Here is a 12476-nt window from a genome sequence, read left to right on the forward strand (position 1 = left end):
AAATTTGTAAGAAACACACTTTATTTTGAAGTAGAGTGAATTTCTGGCACAGAGGCGGCTACTTGACAGAGACAGCATCTCAACAAAACACAGGTATGATGCTGAATGTATTAAACTGTGTGGACCTTGAACTAATGACAAAGAAAAAAATTGGATCCCGTGGCTGGACCAGTTGGGAACCACTGCCAAAAACTGAGTTGAGTCAGTTTGCCTGATACTAGGTATCCTCAGTCCATTACAGTGTTCCCATTTTGAAATATCTGCAGTGTAGATTATTTATCTTCCTCACTGCATATAGAAGATGAAAGAAAGGACAAGCTTAATCATGTATGTAGTGATGATGTTGAGTATCATGTGAAACATCTAGGAGATATTTACTTGTTCTTGTTTAGAGAGGGCATATCGGTATACATAAAAAGTAAAATACAAGGTTTGATGCTGTACGATTAAAGATGCATTGGTTGTCAATGTGTTAGCAAACAGTTGTCTACTCGTACTTCCAACAAACTAACCAACATGCGTTCTAACGTTGATTTGTACATGTGTTAGTATCTACTGTATGGATTTAAGCATAATATTATTCTGAGTTAAGCTGTTTTGGTCTTCACCAGCCCCTCAGGAAAAATTTTCACCAGCTACTCTCATTAGGTGCTCGGCAGGTAGCATACAATAGGTTTATTAGAGCTTAAAAACAGCTGGTAGCTGAGGCTGGAAATAAGGATGATAAGAGTAGTTGACCAGAAAACCAGAACAACCAGCTTAAAGCACCTAAAATACTCCATAGAACTGAGTAGCACTGCAGAGTTGTGTTACATTTTGTTGAGCAATGTCTTCCACATTACACACAGCCATTTGATAATACTATTATAATACTGATTATTGCAGCTTTAAGTTTTAATTAAATGCATGAAAGAAAACACAACACACAAAACTGTTGAGCCAGACTGTCCTTTATAAGTGAAGTTAACATGTTTAGTAAGACACGTTAAATCACAGCACTGATCTACTCTCATACATACAGCTGATGACAAACATCATTTTGATCACCGTCAAGTTTTCTGACTTTGATTGAGTCTGCATTAAATGACTTTTTTTTCCCCCGGTTTCTTCAAACGAAACATTACCAGCACAGCTGACATATAGCCATTAATATCTTATATTTAAAATATTTTTACAAACTGTAAATAGCCAAAATATTACACAGCAGAAAACAAGCAGAAATGCAATACTCATACGTAAGCAAATTAAGTGTTGTTTCGTATCTTAGCTTTGAGCAACTTCACTCCAAACCATTGTCAGTCTCATTCAAAATAACAAACATGCAAAATTCAATTAGATTCACCAAGAAAAGCAGTAAGAAAAGAAAACACCAGATACACTCTTTGGGGTGATAAACACCTGTGCAAATTTCTTAAGATGAGTGAAGCCATTCCGCCTTCCTAAAAACAGAAAAAATATTGACAAATTATATTTTATACTGTTCATGCTTGTGACTTAATGTTATTATCACACTCAACCAGTAATGTGTCAGGGTTAATATAGGTTTAAAAAAGACTGTAGTTTGGTGAAATACTGATTAGCCTTTTAACAGTGATATACATTCAAGTTGTTATCTAGATTGTCTAATTTGCTGGAGTATCAAAAATGTCTGATAGTCACACTGAGTTCACATTATAAAATTAAACTCACGTGTCTCCCATTTCCCCATTGTTCCTCATTTCATGAAGCTTTAGGTGCCCAAGCTCTCTCTGTTGAGACAGTGTACAAACATAATTATTTTGACCATTTAGAAAGGATAGCACCGTTAAATTAAAAATACCCAACTTACTGCCTCCGTTAAGACTATGGGGTGCTCCGGCAAGAACTCCGGCTTCTTCCTGGACTCGGGACAACTTGCCAGACCAATTAAAAAATCTCTTGAGTAAGAGATTCTACCTATGAAAATACACATTTATGTTAAAATCGACATGGCAAGAGTTCGAATCAGGCACATCAAAAGGAAGACAGAAGTAGGTTGTTATTCTGACAATGCAGTACTGTAAAGTAAGAATTTTGGAGAAAATAACCTCCCCGTTTAAAGTAAACACATAAGCATGATAAGAAAAATGTCCAGATCTAGAAGAGCATTGATGCATACGTGTCAATAGCCATTAAAAAACACTTTGTGTCTTACCTTCTTTCTGTTTGGCGAGGTTGACAATCTTGTAGAACTGCTCTATGCCAATATTGGTCTATCAAGCGCAACATTAGAAAACTTTTTTAGAAAACCTAATGTTGTCTAAATCAGCTGCTCAACAGGCAAAAGGTTTATTCAAAGTTATTTCAGTGGGTGAAGAGCTGAACTGGAAAAAATGACTTGACAACAACTTTGATAATCCATATAATTGTTTAGCATGATCATTATAAAGCAAAAAATGCCAGACACTGGGCCTCAAGCAGAGACATTCGCTTAATTTTCTAAGAGAAAACTTAGTACTCTTACCCAGATGTGCTGAATGATGAATCCCACTTGATTATGAATTGTAGGTGAAGCCACAAATTTAAAATCCAGCCATTTTCAGCATTTTATGTTAAAACTTAAGTTTGCTTGCATAGAACAAACAATTTGTGGACTGTGAAAAATATGTTTTTTTTTCTTATCTTGGTAACAGTGCTATTGACCACACCTACAAATTTCCTTGAAAAAATAACAGGTACTTACAAAACAAGAACAAATTATGGATAAAAACAAAAATAAGAGGACGTTTGTCGCTTCATGCATGAGGCCCATTGTCTGGTTTCAAGGTCTCAAACATGATTTGCAGTTTTAATTTTGTAAGGTTGGAAATAATTTTAAGTTGCGACCATAAAATGTTGTCCTCCTTAAGGTTTCTTACCTCTTGATCTTCTTCCGCCATCAGGGCCTGCGCACATGTTGCAGCATTTTTTTGGGGCTCTAAATTAAGTGGTAAAATTCTCATATGAGCATGCCAATACACATGAACACAGTACATTTGATGCATGACGTCTGACCGACTGGTGCAGACTGCTTACCACTGTCAACATGGATGAAGCGGCGCAGGGGTCTGGCAGGCTCCAGATGCTTTTGGAGGACCCTTCTCCTTGATACCTCCATTCTGGTGTCAGTAAGGTTCAAAGGTTTAAATCTTCATCACTCTACAAGGCTTGTGCATCACATTTATACCGATAATGCTGCATTAGTAATGTAAAGTGAAGTTTGAAAGTTTGAAAGTGAGGTTTGCAAATCATTAGGGATTCTATAGTGAAGGCATGTGCAGGGTCAGGCCCAGGAGCAAATCACAGCCCACGGCTTGTCTTTCAAAATTTACTACATGCAGCCCCCAAAAGGCATAAAGGCTGCTGCTTTCAGGAGCGATGGAAAGTTGAATGCTTCATCACTGTAAGATGAAACATTTGGGTTTGTCTCAATTTTATGTGATTTTTTTTAATAACCTATACAATGTGAGAAGCAGCTGGCCCCCAGGTATGTTCACATTATTTAATCTAGGCCCCCATTCAAAAAGTTTGGACACCCCTGCTGTAGTGGGTCACAGCCACAAGCTTTGTGTCAAATGATGCAGCTCTTTTACTAAAAAAAAACACACAAAAAGTCAAGAGAAATGTACAGGGCTTACTATTTAGGCTTCAACTGATCTTTCCCAATTCATAGCAGACAGGCATGTATTTTACTGTATTAAAAGTATGTCAATTAATTAGCTAGATCAGAATTATCCTACATAATTTGACAGTTTTGTTAAGCTAGGCTATTTCATTGAATCTAGGGAGACATTTAGCAGTGAGCAGGAATGTCCAAGACTGACTGTAGCACAACAGCTAACGTGAGCAATTCACCAAACAATTTAAATTGGCCACATTAGCTTAACTGTCAGCTAACTTCGTATACATGAAAAACTGCGAACTCAACTTTTTGTAAACCGTTTCTAAAGCTTTTTCTACCTTAATTGTGAGTGACAAAAGCAACTTTGGAAAACAGGTGGAAAATTCTTCTTGTCCACATCACAGCGGTTCATGGCAGACATCTGTGGAAATCACGGGCTGCGCGATAACGGCAGGCGGCGGCTACCATTAGCGAGTCTGTTTAACGTTCACACATCAATTTGTTTAACGTTAACGGTCAGGACTCAACGTGTCTAACGAATTTAAACGATTTCGCATTATGACATTAACAAAAGAAAATACGACTAAGTTAACGTGGAGTGATGACAAATGCAACTTGGAAATGATGCAGAAGTTTGAGCTCTGTGCTACCGTCATTTTAGCTAGTGACAACGGCCTGCTAACTCCTAACGTTAAATAACGAATTCTCTACGTAGTCACTTTGCTTTAAAGAAAATATATTTTACGTTGATTATTCACCTGCAGTTCTAAAAAGTTCCCTCGGCGTGTCTTTCTGCCTGCTCACCCCACCGGTGTCATGGTAGTCAAGGCAGAAGCAGAACTTCCGGTAGACGAAAAACTTTCAAAATAAAAGCCTTGTTCGCGTGTGAAGTTCAAATGTTAATGAGACCATAGCGGAAGTACATTACAGAGCTGTCCAAACGAGCAAACAGGGCACTCGTGTCTTGTAATTGATATTGCAAATTATAAATATTGTGGCTCTCTTAGAGATTAATCCTCCATATTGGACTTTCTTTAATATGTGCCAGAAATGCTGGTTACTTTTTTGTGAATAGGAAACAATATTTACCAATAACTTAATAAAAACATTTTGGTTGTTGTTAATTCATAAAACTTTTGGGTAGGATGCTAGGATGCTTTTGCAACTGTACCTCGTAGCATTAAGTCTTTGAGGCTGCTAAAAGCTGGTGAAAAGTAAACTCATATGACTTAATACTAACTGATGTATTGGAAAATTTTGAACTTCTAAATCTACTTTCTTTATGAGTGTCACTACTCGTTTTATGTTGATAGGTTTACGATTTTATTGTTTGCTGTGCACCCAAAGATTAGGCATAATTGAGTATGTTTTGGCATCAGTCCATTTTACTAATGGCCCACGAGGATGTGAATCATTGTTTGAGTTTCATGTTTTTTCATCCAAGGGAGGGTGGAAACTCAATATTTAAATTACACATTACAGATTATCACAGCTGTCACTCATCCTCATCCTCTCATTTTTACAAGTATTTCTCTTGAACTGATGATTATAAAATGAAAAATACTGTGTATCCCCACTTAACACTAATCATGACTATCATGACTGCAGAAAACCACTTCAAGCATATGCCAGTGAACCTTACCTTAGTTGTCAGTAACTGGTTCTTTTTATTTGGAAATTAAACTGCATCTATACATAAGGTTTGTGTCAAGCAAAATGTGTTTATACTGTAAAAGATCTGTGAAGAAAAAAAATGACAATTTTAAGGTATGCATTTTTATAAAAACAACACTTCACAACAACCACAGTAAATTGAAATTTACATGCATTTTTCCACAGCATTGCAAATCAAACTGAACAAAAACATTTCAATGAGGAAACAAAAAATTGAATTCACTTTAACATGAGCACTGGCTACAAAACCCATATTTAAGCAACTGACTACATTGCCTAATCACAATTTTAAATAAAAAGTGCAATTAGGGAAAACCTATATGCCACAAATTAACTATTTACAATCGTACAAAGCAAGGGCATCAAAACAAACAAAAAAAGAAATAAAGGGTCATGTTAAAAAAAAGAAAGAAAAGCCATTGCTTCCTTTAAATGAACTTTGTTTCAATCAACACTAAATGTTCAAACCTCACTACTAGATCACATCAGGTGTTGTGACTTCCCTTCTGTCAACACTGTTCTTGTCCAAACTACACTACCAAGGCATGTTAGGTGTCAGGAAAAGCAATGTGACATTTACACAAGCAGTAGCTGTATTTTTCTTGGACCTATTGGTCTTCCACTTAGTTCCTCAATTGCTGTCAACGCCTCCTGACGGGACTCAAATACTGCAGTCGCAGAGCCTTTAGATTTTCCACTTTGATCGTACTGCAGTGAGACAGAGCCAGGGATAATGCGATATCCATAGCAAAAGTCATAGATTTCTTCATTTCTGATCTGGAATGGCAAGTTAAGTAGCTGTACACAGGTGGGAGTGTCAAAGTGCTGCACAGAGGGACCAAAGCCACCATGAAAGCCATTACCTCTGTCTTGTGATGCATACGAGCCTCCTGCATGAGGCTCAAAATCACCGCCTCCAAAGCTGTCAGCCCGTGCATTGGTAATTGGTATATTACTGTCTTGAGGACTGCTAAAGTCAGGGTACTCAATCTCACGATAGGACGCCTCGCCTCTCCTTCCCGAGTACCGCTCCTCTCTCTGCAGTGGCTCTTGCACAAATGGCTCTTGCGCCATTGGTGGCTCAACGCTCAACTGTCGCATCTGTGAATGTGTAACTGCTTTCAGTATGACTTCTGACCCAAGAAACCTTTGTCCATTGAGAGAGAGTGCCCTCATAGCCTCCGCCTCCGACCGGAAGTGTACCAAAGCCTTCCCAACGCCAGCACCTTCATGGTCGCGCAGCACACACACCTTGTCCTCTGTGATATTAAACCCATGGAAGAAGTCCATGATCTCAACTTTCCGTACATCAAATGGCAGGTTCCTCACAAACAGGCACGTCTTCTCCGAGTCATGCTGCTCTCTGGGGTAAGATGAAGGCCTCTCCTGAAACATTTCAGGGTTTCCAGGAGGACCAGCATCATTGCTTTGAGATTCCAGAAGGGTGATCATTTTCTCCCTTGAGATTGGCCGGGTATAAATCCATCGGTTCAAAAAAAGCCTTTTTTCAGGACTTAAAGCATCACAATAGTCACGCAGACTCTTGAAAAGCACGAATGCAGATCTCGTTCTTCTCCCATCACTGCCAATTAAGTGCAGGATCTGGTCATCCTCAAGCTTTGCGTTACGAAAAAGCCTTTTTATGTCTTGTTTTTCCACTGCATAGGACAAATTTTCAACCAAGACACAGTACTCCTCATCGGGAGGAGCAACGGTCCTCGAAGTCAAAGGTGATTGTGACCTTGCATGATGTGGATTCCTCTGATGGCGAATAGGGGATCTGTCCCTTTCAAAGCTGTTACCCATGTTGGTAGCCATTGACATTTTACCAGTAGCCCGACGCCAGTCACCTGCTGTTGTTGTGGAAATCTCCACATACCTTGACCCAATGTATTTCCTATCCCTCTTCAGGGCTTCAATTGCATCCTCTCTTGTTGCAAATTTGACGAAACCTGTCCCATTTTTTGTACCATTTGCATTTTTCATTAGGACCATCTCATCTATAAGTAAACCACTGAAAAAGTCACTGACTTCATTTTCAGTAACAGAGAAAGGCATTCCTTTCAGAAACACATACACAAAGTCATCAGTTGTGTTTAAGGCCCTCTGGTGCTGGGGTGGAGGGGTATAATCAGATCTGCTGCTTGATCTCCTGCCCACCTCAGGGTCCACAGATCTTGCAGCACGTCTTGCATTCTCCTCAAAGCGTCTCTTCTGATCTAGCTCTGCATTTGCTGTACTTCTTTCAAGCACGTTCTGCATCTCAGTTTTACTGCTTAGCAGCAATGTAACTGGTGAACCCTTAATGCAACCTCCGGACCGTGTCATGGCTCTTCTTGCATCTTCATCGGAAGCAAAGATAATGAAAGCTTCCTCTCGCTCGCCACCAATTATATGCACCCCTCCATCTGGAATTCTGAGGCCAGTGAAGAACTTGCGAATATCCTTAGAACCTGCTGTGACTCTTAGTCCCTGTAAACGGATGACGACCGCCATGCTGAAGTACAAACAACAGCACCTGCAGACAGAGGGGTATAGAATAGCATTATTGCCAACAGAGCTCCTCTAGCTCAACCTCAATTTCCTGGCACTCCACTAAAACACCACTGAACTAGAATAGCAATGTGAGACAATTGACATCAGAGGCAAGGGACACTATTATGATAAATGTCCACAGCAACCGCTTTTAAAATGGACAAGAAATTCAAATTGGCGAAAATAACATAGCAATTAAATATATACTGTGGCTCACACTCTACAGTGCAAAGTCCCAAAACACAAAATCAACGCATCTGCCCTTTTTTGAAATGGCCCAACACAACAACTCAACATAGAAAGTGAAATGAAGACCACTTTCCAAAGAAATCCAACCCAAATTGTATTCACTTCATATTCAATCAAGTTTCTCGCAAGACTTACCACTTTACAACACATGAATTCAACATCTTCCAGATATTTTTGCAAACACCAATGCATTTAAAAATGCAGTAGGACACTGGCTTAACAAGGACCATATGGCATTAAGTCCAAATACACAAATCAACACAATCTCTCTGGGACAATCATTTACCTTTTTACCGTAGATAAACTTTATCAGACCCTTTTAATCACTCATACCATGGGTTAACTATTCAGATTAATCACATATAATCCAGCTAAAACAATTAGATTTAAATTGACCTAAAAATCAGTCATATTAAATATCAATCTTGCTAACAGAATATGACAAAGGCCACTCGTTTGACAAGACAGCTGATAATAGCTGATAAAGTTGTTGCCTCCAGAGGGTTATTAGACTGACAATTTGTCACTTTCCAGAATGCAACAGTCCACAGAGTAGTCACCATAGCCATCATTTCACATTCACAAACCTTCCCCAACATGAATTCCGCATCCAGGTGCTGCGCAGAACAAATGTAGGTCCGAAATTTTCAAGTTTACCACCAAAAGTTTCCACTTATTCAGCCAACACAGCAATCAATAACTCAAGGGTTAAACTTGCATCGAGTATTTTTCCAATGCATTTGGAGAGGCCTTTGGAATGAGACAGCCTTGTTGATCCATCATAAATTGGGTCTTCAAATTCAGACTTGGAAGAAGACCATTCTTCAACTGGGACACAGCTACCACCAGCAAGGACAATATCACTGTCATCATGGCACAGTACCTACAAGGTATTTATATTCGCTACATCAGCACAGACTACAATCCAACTCTAAATCTGTCACTCAGGAAACAAACACCAGAAAGCACCAAAGCTGACAATTACAACCATTATTACATGATTTTGTTTGGTAAATTTTACTATCAGTGTGGTAAAGAACCATATCAGTGGTTTTGCACATTTAAACTACATAAATACTATCTTTACATTAGTAACACTTATTTCCCAGAGCATGCAGCCAGATTTTAGATAAGCATTTGGCCAAATTGTTGAAATTTTCAAAATAAAATGTTTGAGTGCTTCACTCACAGAAACACAGATTGTCTGTGACCCCAGTAATTACGATTTTGCTTGTCATACAATTTTTTTAATCCCAGGACTTATTTCCATGGCTGTGCAGTTATGTATTAGACTGATTTGTAGGAAAGATTTCCCAGTTACAACTAGTTTGGCTTGGAGAGTCTCTGCTCCATGTGATACACCATGTTTCTGTTTGCCTCAGCAACATTTCCTCCTCTTCCTACTTTAGCACAAACTGATACAGTGTTAGAGTTGTTCCACAGAAATTATATTTGTCTTCTCATTGGAGTTATTCATCATGATATTTGGGTGCATTTACGTGCCATCATGTGGCCACAACCGTCTTTTACTCTTTAATCTGCAAAACTATTTACATCAAGCATTTCATGCAACTGTCAAATCTGTTTTAGTTTTTACTACATTCATTCTCCATGATCATTTGTATTCCCTCTCGAGTTTCCAACCATCATAGCCCATACATGCAATACTATGCAGCAGCTGAATGGTTGGATTCTATAATTAGATCTTCACTTCAGTATGTACACGCACCCCCAGTAAGGATTCACAAATCATTAGGCTATTATAACACTGTGGAAAAAAACTCAGTGTGGATGTGTTTTACAGTGATGTTAGCTAACTTGAGTAGTGTCAACTCTATGCAAGGTTCTAGACTGAAATCAATGAGCCAATGGAAAATACGAAAAACGCATTTTAAAATCAAGGGCACATGAATTTGTAAATGGTTATCAGTTATGTATATTCTTAGCACACCAGATTTAATGGACTGACTGCACAAAGCCACTTGTATGGTTCTTTAAGTTCTTGCAACAAGGCAAGTATTCATTTTGATATGGCTTGCTGCATGGTACCGGACCTCTGAACCAAAGTCCAAAATAAATACAATGTGATCAAACAGCAATTCAACTTTTTTTAATCAGGCCATAACATGTCTACAGATACAGCCATCAGATACCGCACCATACTGCACCAAAGTGCTGGCAAAGGTCTAAATCAATTCAACTGCACCACAAACTCAGGCATTACACAAACTCAACTATCGTCAACTCTTGCTATGTTGGAAACACAACACCTACCTCATTAAGTGCCACAATCGTCACTAGCACCGATACCTCGGGCTAGCTAGCTTTAGCTTTGACAGCCCACCATTAGCCACCTGCTAACTACCCGTCACAGAATTGCAAATTAGTCAACGAGAAAAACGAGCTGGTTAGCAAACCATGTCAGTGAAACGTAGCCAAGGCTCCCGAGTTGACTATCTACATAGTTAAAACCACCATGAGGGAATTAAGTTGCACCGAGGAACACCGCCACACACCACCTCAGCTTAGCTAACCAGAAATACAGTAACGTTACTTCATTCAACACCCATGGCCTTCTCGTCGCCCCGCATTTCATCCAGAACGCCATCTGCGGCAACCCAAAGTAACACTGTGTCCAATTTAACTTGGTTAACTCGGTTCAATGACTAGGAAGATGGAGAACATTACAAACGTCCTTGTTAATCAAACAAAGCACAGGAAAATGTCGCGCTTAGCGGCCGTTAGCCATGTCGTCAACCAGGCCTGTAGCTTTAGCGTTAGCTCGTGTGACGGCCAACACCGACATGCGGTTATAAAAAAAATATTTTTATCAACTCCACAGTATTGCTACCTAACCAGCGACAAAACTTACACAATTGACAAGCACAGGTTCTCGTAAAAAATAGAATAGCCGATAGATTCAGATCGGTTAAGTTTAGCTTCGTGTCACTCTCGTTTCTCGTCTAAACGTACGGGAGGATCTTCTTCTTCTACGGCTTCTGCGTCATTTACTTCTTCTTCCTCTCCTTTACATCCGACTGGCTGCAAACCAATGTAAAAGGTGAATGCCGCCCCCTACTGTACCGGAGTATGTAATACCATTATTTTATGAAGCACTAAATATTAAACCTGTTTGGTGTAAATAAATAAATGTGTAAATATGTTACTACATGTCCCCTTTCTCCAACAGACTTCTGATGCTCCACGTCATACCCACTTTTACCGCCCTGTCCATCAGTCAGTCTCTTTCTACACTGAAGCTACTATACTATCAACACGTTTTAAGTTTTCCTTGAGTTCTGTAATAACATTCAGTCCAAGTCAAATCCTTCCACAGTATGTAACAGCTGGTACCACAAGGATCTGGCTTGCAGCATTTCTTCAGATCAACACAAAACATGGTAGCGGCAATTTAGACTGAGCATCGAAAACATAGATTTATTTCAAGAGAGCAAGCTCATGTTTAGAACGTAGACTGTATTGTTGAGATCTCTAGAAAGATCTCTAGAAAACCTTCGTTATGTTGTGTTGTGTTATGTTATGTTATGTTATGTTATGTTATGCAAGGTGCACAAATTAAGTATCAAGACAGCTGCATCTTGTCAGTATATGAAATTTGTCATGTGTCAAGTAGGCTCATCGACTGTTTGAGTCTGAGAGTTTTCTGTATAGAGGCTCTTTTTATTCAGTGCAGACCAAGTAAAGTTATTTCCCTTTCACTTAGTTTTGGTCATCTGCCCCTCTCTATTTTGTCATTTAGGCAGTGGTTCCAATCCTGGGGGTCCCTTCTCTCACCCAGGGTCAATACAGGTTCATGGGGGGTCACAAGGCCTTTTTGATTATAAGGGGTCATATACTATATATAGTAGTAAACGCATAGTAAACGCTATATGATTCTTTTAAGTTTAGATTATTATTATTATTAAAGATATAAACTTCACAGGATACAGGGCATGGTGAAGACCTGAACGCAAACTCTTCCCACAAAGAGTTTGCGTTCAGGGCATGGTGAAGACCTGAACGCAAACTCTTTCCACAAAGCCTTCGCTTTTTGCTAAACAGCCTCATAATGCAATAGAAAAGCAAGCAGTTAAAACAACCAAAAAGCCAACTGAACCATGACCAAGCATCAGGAAGAAGATAACAAACTGTCAAAGAACAAGTCTATTGCATATATTGTTACTCTGTTAAGCACTGGTTTATGCTTTGCTCCTTTAAAATATTTCTTATCTTGTAAATTTGACTATCTTGCCAGATTTTTAATACTTTTGTTTTTAAAACTGGCCCAGTGAGTGACCCTGACCCCGGGGAACCCACTGGTTGTTCTGGTTGTGAAGTTAATTGTTGTCACTGTATTCAGTGTTACTGTAATTTGAAGCATTCTCTGGCACAAGAATTT

General features: G+C 39.1%; 2 protein-coding genes across 2 annotated transcripts; both read right to left on the reverse strand.

Annotated features, from left to right (window-relative positions):
• Nucleotides 1-934: 934 nt before the first annotated feature.
• Nucleotides 935-4510, reverse strand: gra (granulito). Its single transcript, XM_033640724.2, has 7 exons — nt 4378-4510; nt 3034-3116; nt 2877-2935; nt 2174-2231; nt 1829-1935; nt 1690-1748; nt 935-1439 (listed from the first exon to the last, which is right to left on the reverse strand). Exons 2-7 carry the CDS (start codon nt 3113-3115, stop codon nt 1412-1414), a joined length of 393 nt encoding a protein of 130 aa, XP_033496615.1. The 5' UTR covers nt 3116; nt 4378-4510; the 3' UTR covers nt 935-1411.
• A 756-nt stretch (nt 4511-5266) lies between these two features.
• Nucleotides 5267-11071, reverse strand: rbm12bb (RNA binding motif protein 12Bb). Its single transcript, XM_033640723.2, has 2 exons — nt 10950-11071; nt 5267-7811 (listed from the first exon to the last, which is right to left on the reverse strand). Exon 2 carries the CDS (start codon nt 7787-7789, stop codon nt 5870-5872), a length of 1920 nt encoding a protein of 639 aa, XP_033496614.2. The 5' UTR covers nt 7790-7811; nt 10950-11071; the 3' UTR covers nt 5267-5869.
• Between the last annotated feature and the right edge of the window lie 1405 nt (nt 11072-12476).

Source organism: Epinephelus lanceolatus, chromosome 10, assembly GCF_041903045.1.
Source record: "Epinephelus lanceolatus isolate andai-2023 chromosome 10, ASM4190304v1, whole genome shotgun sequence".
In the NCBI taxonomy this organism is placed as follows: Eukaryota; Metazoa; Chordata; class Actinopteri; order Perciformes; family Serranidae; genus Epinephelus; species Epinephelus lanceolatus.

What these genes read in the sequence shown, in the direction of transcription:
- gra (XM_033640724.2), bottom strand. Translation starts at nt 3,115, where the DNA reads ATGGAGGTATCAAGGAGAAGGGTCCTCCAAAAGCATCTGGAGCCTGCC. An exon ending in CCATAGTCTTAACGGAGGCA is followed by an intron (nt 1,749 to 1,828) that starts GTAAGTTGGGTA and finishes CTGTCTCAACAG; the next exon opens with AGAGAGCTTGGGCACCTAAA. An exon ending in AATGGGGAAATGGGAGACAC is followed by an intron (nt 1,440 to 1,689) that starts GTGAGTTTAATT and finishes TTCTGTTTTTAG; the next exon opens with GAAGGCGGAATGGCTTCACT.
- rbm12bb (XM_033640723.2), bottom strand. Translation starts at nt 7,789, where the DNA reads ATGGCGGTCGTCATCCGTTTACAGGGACTAAGAGTCACAGCAGGTTCT.